The following is a 16459-nucleotide window of genomic DNA, read 5'->3' as shown; positions in this document are numbered from 1 at the left end:
AAGCTCTGAACTGGGGAAGTGCGGAAAGCGCCAGTGCAGATCCGAAGTCTTTGATGATGAATAGGGTCTAGCATCCTTAAGGCTGATGGTCTGGCAGAGCCACAGATCATTGATCCATAGTGGAGTTCAATCGAATAAGAGCACGATATATCTTTAGCATAGAACATCGATCAACTTCCCAAGAGGTGGAAGAGAGGACACGGAGAATGTTCAGTGCTCTTGTACATTTTACCTGTAGCTGCTTGATGTGTGGTATAAAGGTCAGCTTATGGTCAAAGATTAGCCCCAAAAACTTAGTCTCAGAGACCACAGGCAGCACAACTTCACCAATACAGAGTTCAGGATCAGGGTGAATGCCCCATTTGATGGCAAAAGTGCATGCAAACGGTTTTAGAGAGAGAGAGAAGTTAAAGCCGTTTGCTGTGGTCCACTTCAGTGAACAATTGAGGGTAGTATGTAGCTGCCGCTCAATATACCTCATGTTCGACTACTGACATGAGATGTGAAAGTCGTCAACATAAAGCCCATTTGCAACAGTGAGTTGTTCAGTGATGGCATTAATTTTTATACTGAAAAGTATGACACTCAGAACACAGCCCTGAGGGACTCCAAGTTCCTGTAGAAAAGAACGGGAAAGTGTCAAACCCACACGAACTCGGAATCTGCTGTCCATTAAAAATGTTTTAATAAAAATGGGCAAATGGCCACATAACCCATATATATATGGAGGTCTCGCAAAATGCCATACCTCCATGTTGTATCATAAACCTTCTCAATGTCAAAGAATATTGATACAAGATGTTGTTGTTTGAGAAAGACTTCTCTGATTGACGTTTTCAAGTCAAATCAGGTGATCCGTGGTTTGAGTGCTATCATCGGAACCCACGCTGGATGAGCGAGAGGTTGTTTGATTCGAGAAACCAAACAAGACAAGCATTAACCATTCTCTCTAAGGTCTTACAGCTTCTCAAAGCACTCGGACAGTAATTTGAAAGAATCTTGGGATCCTTCCCAGGCTTGAAGAAAGGTAGGACAATAGCATGGTGCCAGGCATCAGGAAAAACATTCTCCTGCTAGATCCAGTTAAAAACAATGAGAAGGATAGCAAGAGAAGCAGGAGATAGATGGTGCAGTATCTCATAGCGTAAATCATTAGGTCCAACCAATGTACTGCCACACTGATGAAGGGCCAGTTTCAGTTCCACCACTGTAAAGGGATGATTATAGTCACAGAGACAATCAGCTCGAAAGAGGTGATTGCTCTGCCCGAGTCTTGATGGCTGAGAAGTGCTAGATACCCAGAAAAAGCTTTTACCTAGTGTATTGACAATGCTCTGGGTATCAGCCACTTTGTGGCCATCAGAGAGTAAGATTGAACCTTGTCCCATATGACTTTGGAACTGGTGGTAGATTATGTTATGGTTGTGAACTTAATCCAAGATTCCTTCTGGTTTTGACGTCTTACCCATCAAGCATTTGCACTGTCCCACTGGAAAGTGATGTGGTGCAAGAGTGTGGGATACCTATGAAAAGTACCCCAGGCCCATTTTTTGGGCCTTCCGTGCCATGTGGCAGGCAGGATTCCAACACGGACAAGGATATTGTGGAAAACGTGTTGAGGTTTTAGAAATACACTGAGCAGCTGCCTGTATAATACAGTCAGTTGCCGCTGCCACACAGTCGTCTATTGATGGCTGAGAGACAATGGCAGGATCAAGTTCTGAGAGAGCAGTGAAAGAGAGCCAATTTGCCTCTTCCAGCTTCTACCAGGGTACAGGGGTCGGGTGGCATCGACCATGGCCAGTCTCTCTCGAGATTATAGGAAAATGATCACTGCCTCGTGGATTACTGACAACCCTCCATGAAAAATGGGAAAATAATGAAGGGGAGCAAATTGAGAGATCAATAGCAGTAAACGACTGACTAAGCACATGGAAATAAGTCGTAAAACCAGTATTGAAAAGAGAAAGGTTGTGATCAGAGAACATATGCTCTACAGAGCAACCCCTCCTATCAATATCAGCACTTCCCCAGAGGGGATGATGTCCATTAAAGTCCCCCAGGATGAAAAAATGAGAAAGCAACTGTTCAATAAAAGCCTCAAGGTTTGATTGATCATATGTCTCTCCAGGTGACAGGTAGGTGATGATATGACCCAAGGAAACACAGATGGCTCCAAGGGTGTGTCGAGTGGCAAAGACATGTTGATCAACCAACAGTGCGACCCCTCCATGCACTCATCCATTGCACAGCCTTTCATTTCTGTATAAAGAAAACTGCCAAAAGGTGACTCTATTGGCATGTTTCAGAAATGTTTCCTGTGAGGAAAAATAAACAGGATGGTAGAAAGCAATCAGTGTTTCGATATCATCCAGATTAGAATGTAAACCTCGATAGCTCCATTGTACTTAGATGGCCATTTTTATTTACACCTAGGCAAATTGGGTGGAGAACCTTACTGTTTACGACCACATCTTTTTCTTTTACTGTCCTCATTCGAGGGAGATCTATCAACCTCCATGGATCTTGCCCTAGGTCAGTTGGGCAGGTCTTTGCTGTTGGAAGGGGATACCAGAGACTAAGAATGTGAAGGAATGATTGTTTTGCACCTTGGGGTGAGAGAAGATGGATCCAAGGAAATGTCTGTACCTGGAACAAAGGATGTGGACAGAGATAGGTTCTGAAGTTGATTCATCAACTTTTTTAACAATGGAGGTCAAAAGACTTTTCATTTGGTTTGAGAATGATTCTTTTGGAAGCACAGAGAGTTTCATCTGCACTTTCACAGTAGTTGTGGAATGAAGTGCAGCAGCATACGTCCGAGATGGGGTGGTAGACACCAATTTTCGAGCCTCAATGATATTATGAATCGTTTTCACATGCTGCATCTCTTTTTCTTCCAACCATTTAGGGCAAGATCAAAAGTAGGATGGGTGAGAGCCATTGCAATTGATGCAATGAAGGTCCGTTTCACACTCACAGGCCACTGCAAGGACCACACGTCAAAGAACCATGACATGACGCCTTTGAGTGACTGAACCTTTGACACTGGAAACATTGGAGAGGGTTTAGAATGTATGGCCGTAATCTGCAATTAAGGAAACCTGCCTTGTTGGTGGCAGGCGGATGTGGTGATGTAAATGTAAGAATGAGGACATTGGTCGGCACCATAATTCCATCTTTGCAAGTGGAGATATACCTCACTACAGAAACTTCTTGGGTGGAGAAATCAGAGAGAATCTCAGACTCTGGGATGTTCTTCAAATCCCTATCAACAATAACTCCTTGTGATGAATTCTAAGTAGCATGAGGTGTAACCTCAATAGGTATATCCCCAATTGCCTTTGAATGCAAGAGGAGTTCACTGTATTGAAATGTGGATGTTTCCACCAATGTCACCAGATCAAAGCTTCTTTACTGACTTTGGAGAGCCAGCAAGTCCCTTCTGAATGAAAAAGGGAGACATTTGCCCTAAAGGTTTGTCTGAAAGTGAGTGCAATATAAGAAAATGAGGTGCAATAGGTGGTTCAGCTCACAAGGATTGCTGCTCAGAATCTTCAAGACGTGGTCGTTTACCAATAGACTGTTTTTTTACTATTTTATTAAGGTTTATAATTGGAGTATCCATAATAAAGAGAGGGAAATTTTGGTGCCCACTGACCCCACCCACCATGGAGCTTTACGAGGAGATGCACTACAATGTCAAACAAGGACACTGCAGTAATGCCAGAGTTTTGTGAGCACTACACCCAAACACCAGCATTAGATATAATGTTGACAACACCTGTTAAGAACATCCAACACTGGTACTTGGTTGACCCTAGCCTGAGTGGACCAGCCGATTGACCCATTACGTCAAAGTATATTATTTAAAACTTTTATAAAATATAAAGACAATTTTCATGCAGCTTTAAGTAATTGGAAGGATTTTATTTCAGTATCAAAATTAGAGCATTTGTACTACTATTTATACTAAAGTTAATGTACACAGCATGTGACTACTCTCCACCTATATTGGTGCATTTAGTTCCTTCTCCTATTTGCATTCAATCCTAACTATCAAGAATTGGAAGAATCTAAAAGAATAATACTGGCAATGGGAAGGAAAGGTAAGTGTGCGAGAGAAGGAAGTACCTATGGGACATAAATTTTTCAGTATACCTTTTCTCACGCAGAGTTAATGTGTTACATTGCAAATGTGAAAAGGATGGTATAGGCACACAACATTGAAACCAAGCAGAAAACAATCACTCAGAATGAATGAGTACTACATAGCTTTGGGAACAGGTATGTCCTTTACCCTTGAAGAAGGAGATGAATCTGACACAGGTTTGATAAAAAGGATATGTACAAATGTAATCACTCTAAGTGATGCAATCTACTGTAAAAAAAACACCTGGCACAGTTATGGAGATACCCTACTTTAACCATAACTCATCCTGTGCATTAGGAGGTTAAGGATCAATCAGACAAAACCAAATATAGAGTAACAAATACATTAAAAGAAAGATATGGAACAGTCACTCAACCATAGGAATGGTATATGTACATCTTGTTGCCAGTATTAAGAGACAAAGAGAGTTCCTCAAACTCAACTGAAGGAACAGGGAAGAAATTACCTACAACCAGAATTAACAAGAAGGAGGGACTCTACAGCACAAAACTGTAGGAACAGGGTGGTGTCATTATGAGGAGGATCCCACATAGGCTGGTCCTGCTCCAACTGACAAATGTCTACCTGGAACTAAGCATCCAGGGAGAAACCAGTTTTTCCCTCATCTCAATGAATGGATATATGGAAAATTAAAAGTTTACAATACACTAGAAAGAAGTCTCCGTGTTCTACCACCCCAGCAACTTGAAAGTAGTAAAGACTCCCTTGCTCCACTCAAGAAAAGATGAAGAAAAGTAAACATCATGTAAACATGTGGTGGGGAACATCACACTATGGAAAGTGCAATGGGTGTCCATGATTCTCTATTTTGGAAAGCAGACTGTTCCCACTTTATTCAATCAATGGGTCAGCAAGGATGAGTATAACACCCCTTCTACTTTACTCAGGAAGGTCCATGAGAGATAATCCACAATGGAGTAAAGTTTATGGATACTGAGAAACATATGTACATATCATTGGGCAAGCCACCAGTAGTCTTGCAGAACATCCCATCTCTACAGTAGGCATTATAGCACTATCAGTAAATAGTGTGGTTTTAAAGTGAAACACACCTGATCAGGCAACATCTGCCACAGAGTGGATTCCTATTAGCAGTGGCAAAAAAGAGAGCCTCTGAAAAAAATTATGGAATAAGAGGTATCCTAGTCAAAGGTAACTGGACATGTAGAACTGTCATGGGAGGAAGACAATATCTGTCTGAGGAAGATACAAACAAGTCATGTAGGTAATGAGAAATAGATATATTGGAGTAGTCCATATTCTGGTCTGAACAATTTCCTCCAAAGAATGGTGAAGGCAAGAAGACAAAGACACAATGATATGATGAGAAGAAACATTGTGAAGACAGTAATCTTCAATAGGGAAGTCAGAGTATGCTAGCTTAATGAGTTGACAAATCCAACAAATTAGTGTAACAAGAGATAAATCACAGGAAACATACTGATTTCAAGAAAGTAATAGTTATGAATGTGAAACCTGAAAGGAAGCAGTATGTGCCACATAACAACATAAAGAGCAAACTAGACAAAGAAGTTGAGCTAGATCAGGATAGATGTGCATGAGGGAGATGGAAGGTGAAGAAACAGATGGGAAAGCCTGACAACTTTTATGGGTAATATAAATCTTAGAAAGGAAGAATTGGTCTGAATATAGGATAGGTGGAATGGTAGAATATTCAGCTGGCATAAATATCTGATTAACAACAACCACAGACACGATGGAAAAGGAAATAAATCTTGAGGGACCTATGATATATGGAACACAGAGAAAAAAGTTACAATGGAAAAGAGGAAAAGATATAAAGGACTACCTTGAGATCCCAATCAAGCAATTCAAAGGAACATGGAGAAAGCACAATCCAAAATGAGCAGAAAAGGAAGGAAGTCACAGGATAAAACAAAATCTTGAAGACATGGAAGGTGTTCAAGAAGTCCACATAAAAGTTAAACAAGTCAAAAGTTGTTAAACAACTTGGTGAAGAATTGGGAAAGATGAGAAATGAAGTGACTGGAAGAATGGAAACCATGTAGAAGGGACCAAGGTAGAAAGGTAGACCACCTTCTCTTATATATGGCTATGGTAGAAGGTTGTATGGACCCAGAAAGACACAACACATGCATTAAGTCCATGAACTGACAAAACTTTTGAAACTGACAAAAGCTGTGTAAAGACAGAGGGTGGTGTTAAGTATTATAATTTACCCCAGACAAGTCTCCAATTTATTGTTGTGTATTAAGATTTCAAATAACTAGAAATTTTAATTTTAATTGAATAACTGAATGTTGACATATATCAAATTTGCAATATTTGCCAACAAGATTGATACACTATTCTTTCTTTACACAAATATATTTTAACAAAAAACAACAATAAAACTTGTAATGGTTATTACAAATAATAGTTTACATACAATAATTTTACAAGCTTACAAACAATAATGAGTCTTCTATCTAGTCTGGAACTGAATATTTTTATTGATGGTTCATGATAATTAACTTAATTCTATGTCAATACAAAGGTACAACTTCACCTGGCAGGAAGCTAGCTAGCTTCTTCACAGGGTTTTTTTTTTCCCAATGAAAATACCTAATACAAGTAATATTTGAAGTTAATTCACTGAAGTGGTTTGTAATGTTCAAAATCTATAAACACCCTTGGTTAAATATCTATAGTTTTCTGATTGATAAGCATTAATCACTATTATAGCTTCTGAAGTTTATAGATACTAACAGTAGCAAACCAACAACAATATTAAATTGTCTCTCTGCATTATATTGGTTATCTTTTATTAGCTTAAGAGGAGATTTTCTAGAAATTTCAGCTAAAGAAACAATATTGGTATTTTACATACACACATTGTACATTGTTGATTCTTATGCTTGAGAATCTTCTAGAAATTTAGAGATGCAGGCTGCAAAATGGTGCTCACTAATATATGAAAAGTGGCCATCATGTTATCAACATGCAACTTTCTTTTCCTCACCACTGTTAAAATTGCACTTGTATGAAGAAATTCTTTTCTCACAAAGGATAGAGAAATAGTAATATGAACTTGTCAGTTAATAAATGAAAAAATGTAAGTCGAAAAAAAAAAGGAAATCTCCCTCATTAATAACTAGTAAATTTTCAAAACAATTATTTGTAAGTTTCACCAGCATAAAACTATAGAGAAAGTTGGAAGATAGGAAGTTGGTGTCTTCTCAAATTGTTGGAAGACACGTGCTGCATTATAAGAAATCTCATGAGTTAAGATAGCAATTGCCTAAAGAGCAAATCTCTAAGGCAAATATATCAGTTAAATAATATAAAATATTAGTTTTAAATTAAAACAAAATAAAGATATAAAAACAGGAATAATAATGCAATTCTCATGATGATCTAATACATTTTCTACTTCTGTTTAATTACTTGATTTCATCGGGCATAGCAAGAGGCCAGCCTTGAGCTGCTATTACCTCTGGGATTAAGGAGAAGCTATCTAATATCTGTGGTCTCTTTGACCTACTGCTATCTGCACCAGCCAGCTCTGCTGAAGCACAGGGAGGATTCAAAAAGATGAAGATAATAAGACCAATCTGAGATTTTGTCTAGGACCTGACAAGATCACTGATCACCTTTTGGTCATGTTCCACTTGCCTTTCATCTTTGGAACTCTGTTTGGAGACCAAATGCTGATAGGCTCCAGATTGAGAAGCAAGTGTAGGAGGGCAAGGAAGAAGAAGATGAAGTTGGGACATAGTTGACCACTGCAAGATGCATACTAGATTTTATTTCATTATTTTGATTAGGAAAGGACAGTAAGTTTAACTCATCACCACCTAAGCATTTTACAGCTATTTGCATGTTTCCTGTACATTGCTAATTTGAACAACTAATTAACAACTATTTAAAAATATGAAAAACTTATTGCTGTAAAGTTAATGGTAATAAAACTGTATGATTTTCCCATCTCTCCAAGAAAAGTGTTTGACATTTTATTGAAAAATACATTAGCTAAGTGTTAAATGATTGTATATGATCAAGAACAAATTCCATTGGCAGTCATGCAAAGATTTTCTTTCATTGTTTCAGAAGGAAAGGACACTGGTTTGAAAAGGAACAAAAAAGTTACTGTTATACCATTCTTCAGAGAGAAAGTAAAGATCATATATGAAAAAAAAAATCATTTAATTAGCCTGAAAGAAATGAAATGGTTTGTTTGGTCTTTTTTTCAAAATTGAGCTCAAAATAAAATAAATTATGTTTCAATTTACTTACAATGTGCTATTAAGTGATTTAAAAAAATCTCCATTATAGAGTACATTTTACAGTCAGCTTTAGAACTAACCCCTAAAAATATGTTCTGGGATTCAACTAGCTCCCTTAAAAAATAAATTGTGCAAGCCCTTTCCTTGTAAAAAAAAAAAAGAATATTATTCTTTTAATGTGTGTTTGCATGGAGATGTGTCTAAAAGAATCTTAAAAATGGAAAACCCTATACAACATAAAATGCTCAAGATATGCTATCAGAGACATCCTAAGCTACATCTAAGGAATTTCTAAATCAGTTTTCTTTAAAAGTTCAGAATAGAGTAAAAATATTTGTACTCAAAGATTAAAGATTCTATATATTTGTAAGTTAGATAACTAATCATCTCTTTGCTTACATATACAAAATGTACATGCTAATGACTTGAATTTTTACATTTACATTAAGCTATTTGTATAACTAAAAACGTTCAACAGGAATTCCAAAAGGGTATTAGTTTTTTTCATTTCTTAATGAAATTTTGCAAAAAACTATTTGAGAGATGTCTGCACTAGTTTGTTTTTAGATGTGGTAAAAGCAGTGAAAGTTTTAACAGATGACTGGAAGAGTTTCAGAAAGATGAGGGTTGTAATGTAGAAAAAAAAAAATTATATGTACGGAGTACGGTTGTAGTACAAAATAAGAAAGCTTATATGAAATGGCTCTTTTTGAAAGAAAATAATTCACAATGCAATAATTTTAAAAGTTCTAGGAGAACTATACAATATCATATTTCAAGATATGGCTTTGAACAATCTTGTTCAGCCCTATCTTGAACCATACAATAAGTATATTTTGAAAATGAGTTTATACAAAGAAAATGTTCTCACAATACACAAGTGGTAAAATGTTTATACTTCAAATTAAAATACAGAAACATTCTTTCAAAGTCCTGCTTCCTTAACTAAAAGTAACATCTTGTTGTAAATATTATGAACACGAAATTGTTTTTAAACATATTTTACCAATCTGCAACTAATGCCTAGTTTATCGAATGTAAAATTGTATTGCACATAAATAAACTGCTTAAAATAACACTTCATCATTGGTCACTCATTTCATTACAATTTCAAAACAAGCTTGTTTTCTGAAATCAACTAGTATATATGAAACACAGCTCTTTCCTCAATATCATATTTAGCATAACTCTTTTCTACTACACATTTTAACATAGCTAAACTTAATATACACATTTGTTTTAACTCTTTCATGTTTACGTTAAAAAATGAACACTTTTTAAAAATTCAAAGTAAACAATTTGACCAGTAATTTAACGAATATACTTACGCAGTTAAAACTTCATCTGTCACTAAAAAACAAATTGAAAAACTATTTTAAAAAACAAGAGTATAAGTATTAGAAAAACTTATATAATGTATTTATTTATAAGCTACTCGAATTTTCTCTAAAATTTAATTTGTGTGGGGTTATTCGACCATGAGCTGAATCATGATTTTGCGCTAGAAATTAAAAAGCTTCGTGGTATAGTTATTTAATATCAGTCAAACACGTCAACAACTACAGTACATATGATTACGACCTAAAAGTAAAGACTAAACATGTTTTCTAAGTTAGAACGATACGAAATGTTTTGAAGAAAACAGAGTTTAAATTAAACCCACAAAAATCTTTGCTGCTGTAGTTAAAATAAATATAGCTCTACGAATATTTAATTACATTTTCCTAGTTCACGATATACGCGTCTTACTTCTCGAAAAAGTTCATCAGCTAAGTTTTTTGTCAAATGATCCATTAAAATAACAGAAGTCAAATGAATTTGAATTTAACGCTTTATTTCAATTTCCTTTAAATAAACATATACGAAAATCAATTTTAATTATTAAAGCTATTTTTACTTTTTACTTCAAATTCAAACCTAACTTTGAACTCAAACATTTGACTTTCCCGCTTGTGATTAGTTTATCTAGAGGGCAAGAATGATTATATTATCCGAAAAAAAAATGTTGCAATTGAGTAATGTTTAGTTTCATTTGTTTTGAATTTCGCGCAAAGCAACGGAGGGCTAACTGCACTAGCCGCTCCTAATTTAGCAGCGTAAGACTAGAGGGAAGGCAAGTAGCCATCACCACCCACCGCCAAATCTTGGGCTACTCTTTTACCAACAAACGGCTGAAAGAACGAACAAGTTTGGTGTGACGAGGATTCAAACCCGTGACCCTCATATTACAAGTCGAGTGGCTTAATCACCTGGCAATGCCGAGCCTCAATAATGTAAATGAAGTAAAAATACCGCTGGTTATTAACATAAACAAATAAAAACTCTTATTCTGATACTGTTTGCAACATGTAATTTCGTTATTATAAAATACTTTCGCTAAGTTCACTTATAAGCTAATCCATATATGTAACATGAATATATTAACTATATGGGTTAAAATCTCTACACAGGAGGTGATTCGAAAATTATAGCCCCCCCAGTGGCTCAGCGGTATATCTGCGGGTTTCGATACCCGTGGTGGGCAGAGCACAGAGAGAGCCCATTGTGTAGCTTTGTGCTCAATTCAAAAACAACAACAACATCGAAAAATATAATATATCCTACACTTTTGATAAATTATTTTCATACCCTATCCCAAACCTTTAATGATAACAGAAGAAAAACTGGAATATGTGAAAAATATAATTCTGTTTCTTTTGTGTGTGTGTGTTTGTTTGTTTTTTGTAATTCTTCGTGCAACAACTTTGAGGTTGAACAATCAAAGCAGCTTTAATGCACGTGTTTGAAGCCGTATCATAAATGCAAAATAGAAAAGTTATACTTGAAGAACAAATATATGCGAAGAGGTATAACAAACAACTATCGTAACTACAAATACAACAAACTAATGGAAATTATAAGCGAATTGCCGCTGTTATTAATAGGTTTTTTTTCTGCGGAAATATTTTTGCCACAGTAAAATAGCGTCGCGTCTGATGATAGAGGCCAATTACGATTTACTTGCAAAGCGACAGTTTGGAAGAACGCCATATACTTGACAAGGCATTTTGACCATAACTTGAATATATCTGACACAGAGAAGGATTTGTCTGTTTGTTTTTAAATTTCGCTAGCCGTCCCCAATTTAGCAGTGTAAGACTAAAAGGAGGGCAGCTAGTTATCACCACTTGAGCTACTCTTTTGCCAACAAATACTGGAATTGACCGTCATATTATAACGCCTTTAAGGCTGAAAGGGCGAGCATGTTTGGTGTTCAAACCCGCGACTCTCATATTATGAGTCGAGCGTCTTAACCACCTGGCCATGCCGGGCCCAGACAGGAAGAAGAGCCTTTTATACTATAACTATAGTTATAGCCAAGTGCTGCATACTAATCAAAATCTGTTACTCTCAAATGCTAATTCCCTTGGAATGTTGAAGATATTTATCATAAGTATAGGATATATTTATATTATTCACATGATCACTTATCATATCGTGGCTCGGCATGGCTAAGCGTGTAAGGCGTACGACTCGTAATTCGCGGGTTCGCGCCCGCGTCGCGCCAAACATGCTCGCCCTCCCAGCCGTGGGGCGTTATAAAGTTACGGTCAATCCCACTGTGTGTTGGTAAAAGAGTAGCCCAAAAGTTGGTGGTGGATGGTGTTGACTAGCTGACTTCCCTCTAGTCTTACACTGCGAAATTAGAGACAGCTAGCACAGATAGTCCTTGAGTAGCTTTGTGCGAAAAACCAAAACAAACAAATTGTCATATCGTATCTGGTGTATATAGAACTCTTTTGTCTATGTTCTCTTTGGCTATAAGTTTAATGTGGTTTTTATTTTGCATAGCTTATGAAAAATATAGCGGTATCTATTTTTTCAAGTAAATTAAAAAAATACTTGCACATATTCTTTTAAAATTTCGGGAAATAAATCCTGTTATTCAGCCCATTCACAGGCAAGAAAGTTTCGCAAGATTTTTACTCTTCAAAATATCAGAGTCAGGAATAATTGCTTCTAAATTAATATACTGTTATAAAAGGTGTATATTCGAAAACATAGTTGCAATCATCAGACAATTAGAAAGATACTACAGGAAATAAAAGTTGTAATACTTTTCGTAGTTTCATCAGCGATAAGTCCACGGATTTACAATCATAAAATTAGGGGTTTGATTCCCCTCGGTGGACTCAGCAGATAGCCCGATGTGGCTTGGCTATAAGGGAAACACACACACTTCATCAGATAAGTATATATTACAGTTGGTGAAATTTCTGTTTTATTCATTTTTTATGTAAAGCTTGAACAATGAACAATTAAACACGTAATCGAGTATTTATTTTTCTACTTGTTTCTCCAATATAGAAGTCGTGGCAGTTATCACATTGCATTTTATAAATAATGTTGGTGTGATGTTTGTCAGTGTAGTTTTTACGTAGTATAGACCTTAGTTTTGTGCCTGGTTTTTGAATAAATTTGGTATTAACTGGAATGTCATATTTTGTTACTATTTTTTGCCAAATGTTAGTTATTTTTCTGCTGATGTCGGGAATATATGGTATAGCAGTATATGGTTTCGTGATTTTTTAATTCGTAGGGTATATATACTTTTGTTAGTTGATTTAACTTTTTGTCTAGGTGTGTGCGAATAATGTTTCCTGCGGTTTGTGGAGGAAACTTACTGATGTGGATGAAGTATTGTTTTATTTTGTCTAACTGACAAACACCACACCAACATTATTTATAAAATACAAGTGGTAAGTGCCACGAGTATTTATTTGTTTGTTTGTAGTTAAGCAAAAACTATCTGTGCTTTGCCCATTACAAATATAGAAACTCAGTTTCTAGTGGTGTAAGTCTACAGACATATCGCTGTGCCACTTGGAGGCTGGAGTATTTATTACATCTGTAAACATGAAATGCAGTACGGTGAAAAAATATATTTTATTTGGCATAGTTTGGTAATGTGGTAGAACTCTATATTTCGAAGTTAGCAATACCACAAAAATTCCTCCCCCTACATACACAGTTAAAGTTGTTATTGTATTATAAGAGGAGCAGCCAGTCCATTTATAAGGTTGTGGATGATAGGGTGCTACTGACTAGTTGCCGTCCCTCTGCCGTCGGAGTTGTTCAAAATTAGAATTGTTGTCATTGATTTAAGTAAAGCCGCCTTAAGTTGCATGCTGTATCCATCGTGGTAAATCAAATCCCGGATTTTAGCTTTATAAATCAAAAGACTTACTGCTGTCTCACAGTGGGATTTAAAATTAGGGACGGTAGCAGATTGGCTTGGTAGGTCAGACATAACAATAAAATACAAATACACACTTCTTTATTTCTCCAATAGATTAATTTACGATTGCTACACACCAGAATTTTGCAGAACTGTAAAAGCTGTAAATAATAAGTATTATGGGATGAGTGAGTTATAAAAAGAAATATTAGAAAAGTGCTAATCTCAGATACTTGCTCTGTAGATTAATAGCTGTAAATGCATGATATAGGTTAATGACCTGGCTTACTTGCAAATAGCTCAGCTAAGCTGTGATACAAAAATCCGATGAATAATGGTGATTTGCTAGCTGCAATGCTAATTATATAATGATCCTTGAACTAAAAAAATTACTGTTTAATCTTGTTTCAAATGGTAACCATCGATGTTTATTAAGTTTATTCTTTACGATATATATACTTTGTAGTTTCCATCACCTTTGCTATCTCTTAATTTACAAGTGCTTAAATATTTTATTGTTGTTCGAAACAAACTTCTCTCCAGTTAGTTTTAATCTATTCTCTTGTATGGCTGAGTAGGCTGAGTACAAGCTGACCTAGTGATAATGTTCTGGATTTCGGAGTTGGCAAACAGAGTTTAAACCTATATGACACTGCACTGCAAAATACTTGTTTCATCTTAAACTGAGAGCGCTTCATAAGAGCAGCAGTCAATCCAAAATGTTAATGGCGAGTGCTGCTGACTGGCTGTCTTCCTTCTGATCAGTGCCCCCTAGTGGCATATCGGTATGTCTGTGGACTCATACCTCTAGAAACCTGGTCTCGATACCAATGGTTGGTTAAGTACAGATAGGTTATTGTATAGCTTTGTGCTTAATTCTAAACAAACTCTGATCAGTAGTCAAAATTAATTACTGCGGCATATAGTATTTGTCATAAATACAAGACATAAATGTCAACTCAACTTCAACTTAATAGTTTGTTTTTCATAGCAGGTACAATTTATAATTTGTCTGAGTTTCATTTTAATTCAAACATACTAGTCAATGACACTTACTATTTCTTAGTATAATGTAGAATACCACAAGTTTAATTTGCTGATTTCTACTAGCTGTATATAGAATGTAAAATGTGTTACAAAAATGTTTTATATAAGTTTTATCTGTAGGTACGAGTGCATCTGTAATACTTAAGCATTATCAATACAGCTAGAAACACACAGATCTTATGATACATAACCATATCGTGCACTTTTATCTTCTTATTTTAATATAGCATTTGAAATCTGTTAGTCATTCTGGTGTGTACAGTTTTCGCGTAACATGTGTTGATAAAATAATTAACTTGCTTTTCTTTTCTAACTGTATTTGTTCTTATCATTCTCATGAGGTAACAACTAGTCTACAACTAGAAAGTATAAATGCAATGCTGCACACTATGCAAGAATATCGACAGCAGTAATGTAAATAAGAAAGAACAACAATCTATGCATTGACCCATGAGGTACTCCACTAATAACAAAAGTTTTCTTTGACTGGATGGACTTAATTAGTGTTCATAGACATTCTCAGACATTTTAAAAGAATGCTATTTTCTGATGTACAATATCGAATGTCTGCTAATTGCTGAACCAATTCCATGCTAAAAACAACAACAAGTTTTTGTTATTTTATCGAACCTCTGCATTTACTGGAAATTCATAGGGTATTCGTTTCCAATACGAATAATTATTCTTCGTATGTTTGTGATCCCCTCTTTTTCTTTCAGAAGGGACTTTGATATTAGATCCATTTTTGCCAGTCCAGCGTTTTATTCCATATTACATCATTGAATTAAGACGGTGCTGGCATAGGAATGATATTACCAGTCTAAAAGCAAAATAAACACTCAAAGAAGTACATTAAGTAATACCAATGCAACACAACGCAACACAAATAACCATAAAGCGAAAGTTAAACTGTAATTCAACATTTGCAAGAATGTGTGTGGTGTAAAATTTCCAGTTAACATTCAGTTGTTTTTTTTTACACACACAGCATTTATAAAAAACAAAAAAGAAAAACAAGAAAACCAATTTTCAAACAAAACATACGATAACCAGTTCGGAATGACATAGGATGTGAAAAAAGAAGGTTATTACACGTAGTTTGATTTTGATTGGTTGTTTCTTTTCTTCTCATCAGTATCGTTTGAGTGGCCAAGATGACGGTCGTTCGCAGATGACGACCGTCTCTTTTGGTTTGTTTTGAATCTTGCGCAAAGCTACACAAGGGATATCTGCGCTAGCCGTCCCTAATTTTATAGTGTAAGACTAGAAGGATTGTTTGTTTTTTTGGTTTTTTTTAATTTCGCACAAAGCTACTCGAGGGCTATCTGTGCTAGCCGTCCCTACTTTAGCGGTGTAAGACTAGAGGGAAGGCAGCTAGTCATCACCACCCACCGCCAACTCTTGGGCTACTCTTTTACCAAAGAATAGTAGGATTGACTGTTACATTATAACACCCCCACTGCTCAAAGGGCGAGCATGTTTTGTGTGACGGGGATTGGAACACACGATCCTCAGACTACGAGTCGAGTGCCTTAACCACTTGGCCATCCCGGGCCACCAAAAATAAATCAAACCATACATGGCAAGGTGTGCTTGCGTACTCAGCTGGACAAATTAAAAGCGCATACGCAATATTCGTGTGGCAGATTGTTTAGTCATCTTGTCAGCGATACGTGAGAAATACAGGGTTATTAAAATAGATATTTATATATAAAATTTATTTTATAAATCTGCGCGTAGTCATTTTTAAACGAAAATTTTACCCAGCTTCAA

At 36.0% G+C, this 16459-nt stretch overlaps 1 protein-coding gene across 4 annotated transcripts in view; it reads right to left on the bottom strand.

The window, feature by feature from the left end:
- The window catches only part of LOC143244518 (zinc finger SWIM domain-containing protein 7-like), a 94259-nt gene extending 83897 nt beyond the window's left edge, over positions 1 to 10362 (bottom strand). For 3 of the 4 annotated variants that reach the window (XM_076489345.1, XM_076489348.1, XM_076489346.1), the window contains exons 1-2: positions 10140 to 10362; positions 9750 to 9771 (exon numbers count right to left, since the gene is read on the bottom strand). In XM_076489345.1, coding sequence (XP_076345460.1) covers positions 9750 to 9771; positions 10140 to 10215 — 98 coding nt within the window. In that variant the 5' untranslated portion in view covers positions 10216 to 10362. The remainder of the gene's footprint in view (positions 1 to 9749; positions 9772 to 10139) is intronic. The other variant, XM_076489347.1, reaches the window with a different exon arrangement.
- Between the last annotated feature and the right edge of the window lie 6097 nt (positions 10363 to 16459).

Source organism: Tachypleus tridentatus, chromosome 2 (genome assembly GCF_004210375.1).
Source record: "Tachypleus tridentatus isolate NWPU-2018 chromosome 2, ASM421037v1, whole genome shotgun sequence".
In the NCBI taxonomy this organism is placed as follows: domain Eukaryota; kingdom Metazoa; phylum Arthropoda; class Merostomata; order Xiphosura; family Limulidae; genus Tachypleus; species Tachypleus tridentatus.
The sequence above is the reverse complement of the archived record's forward strand: the minus strand, read 5'-3'. Positions and strand labels throughout refer to the sequence as shown.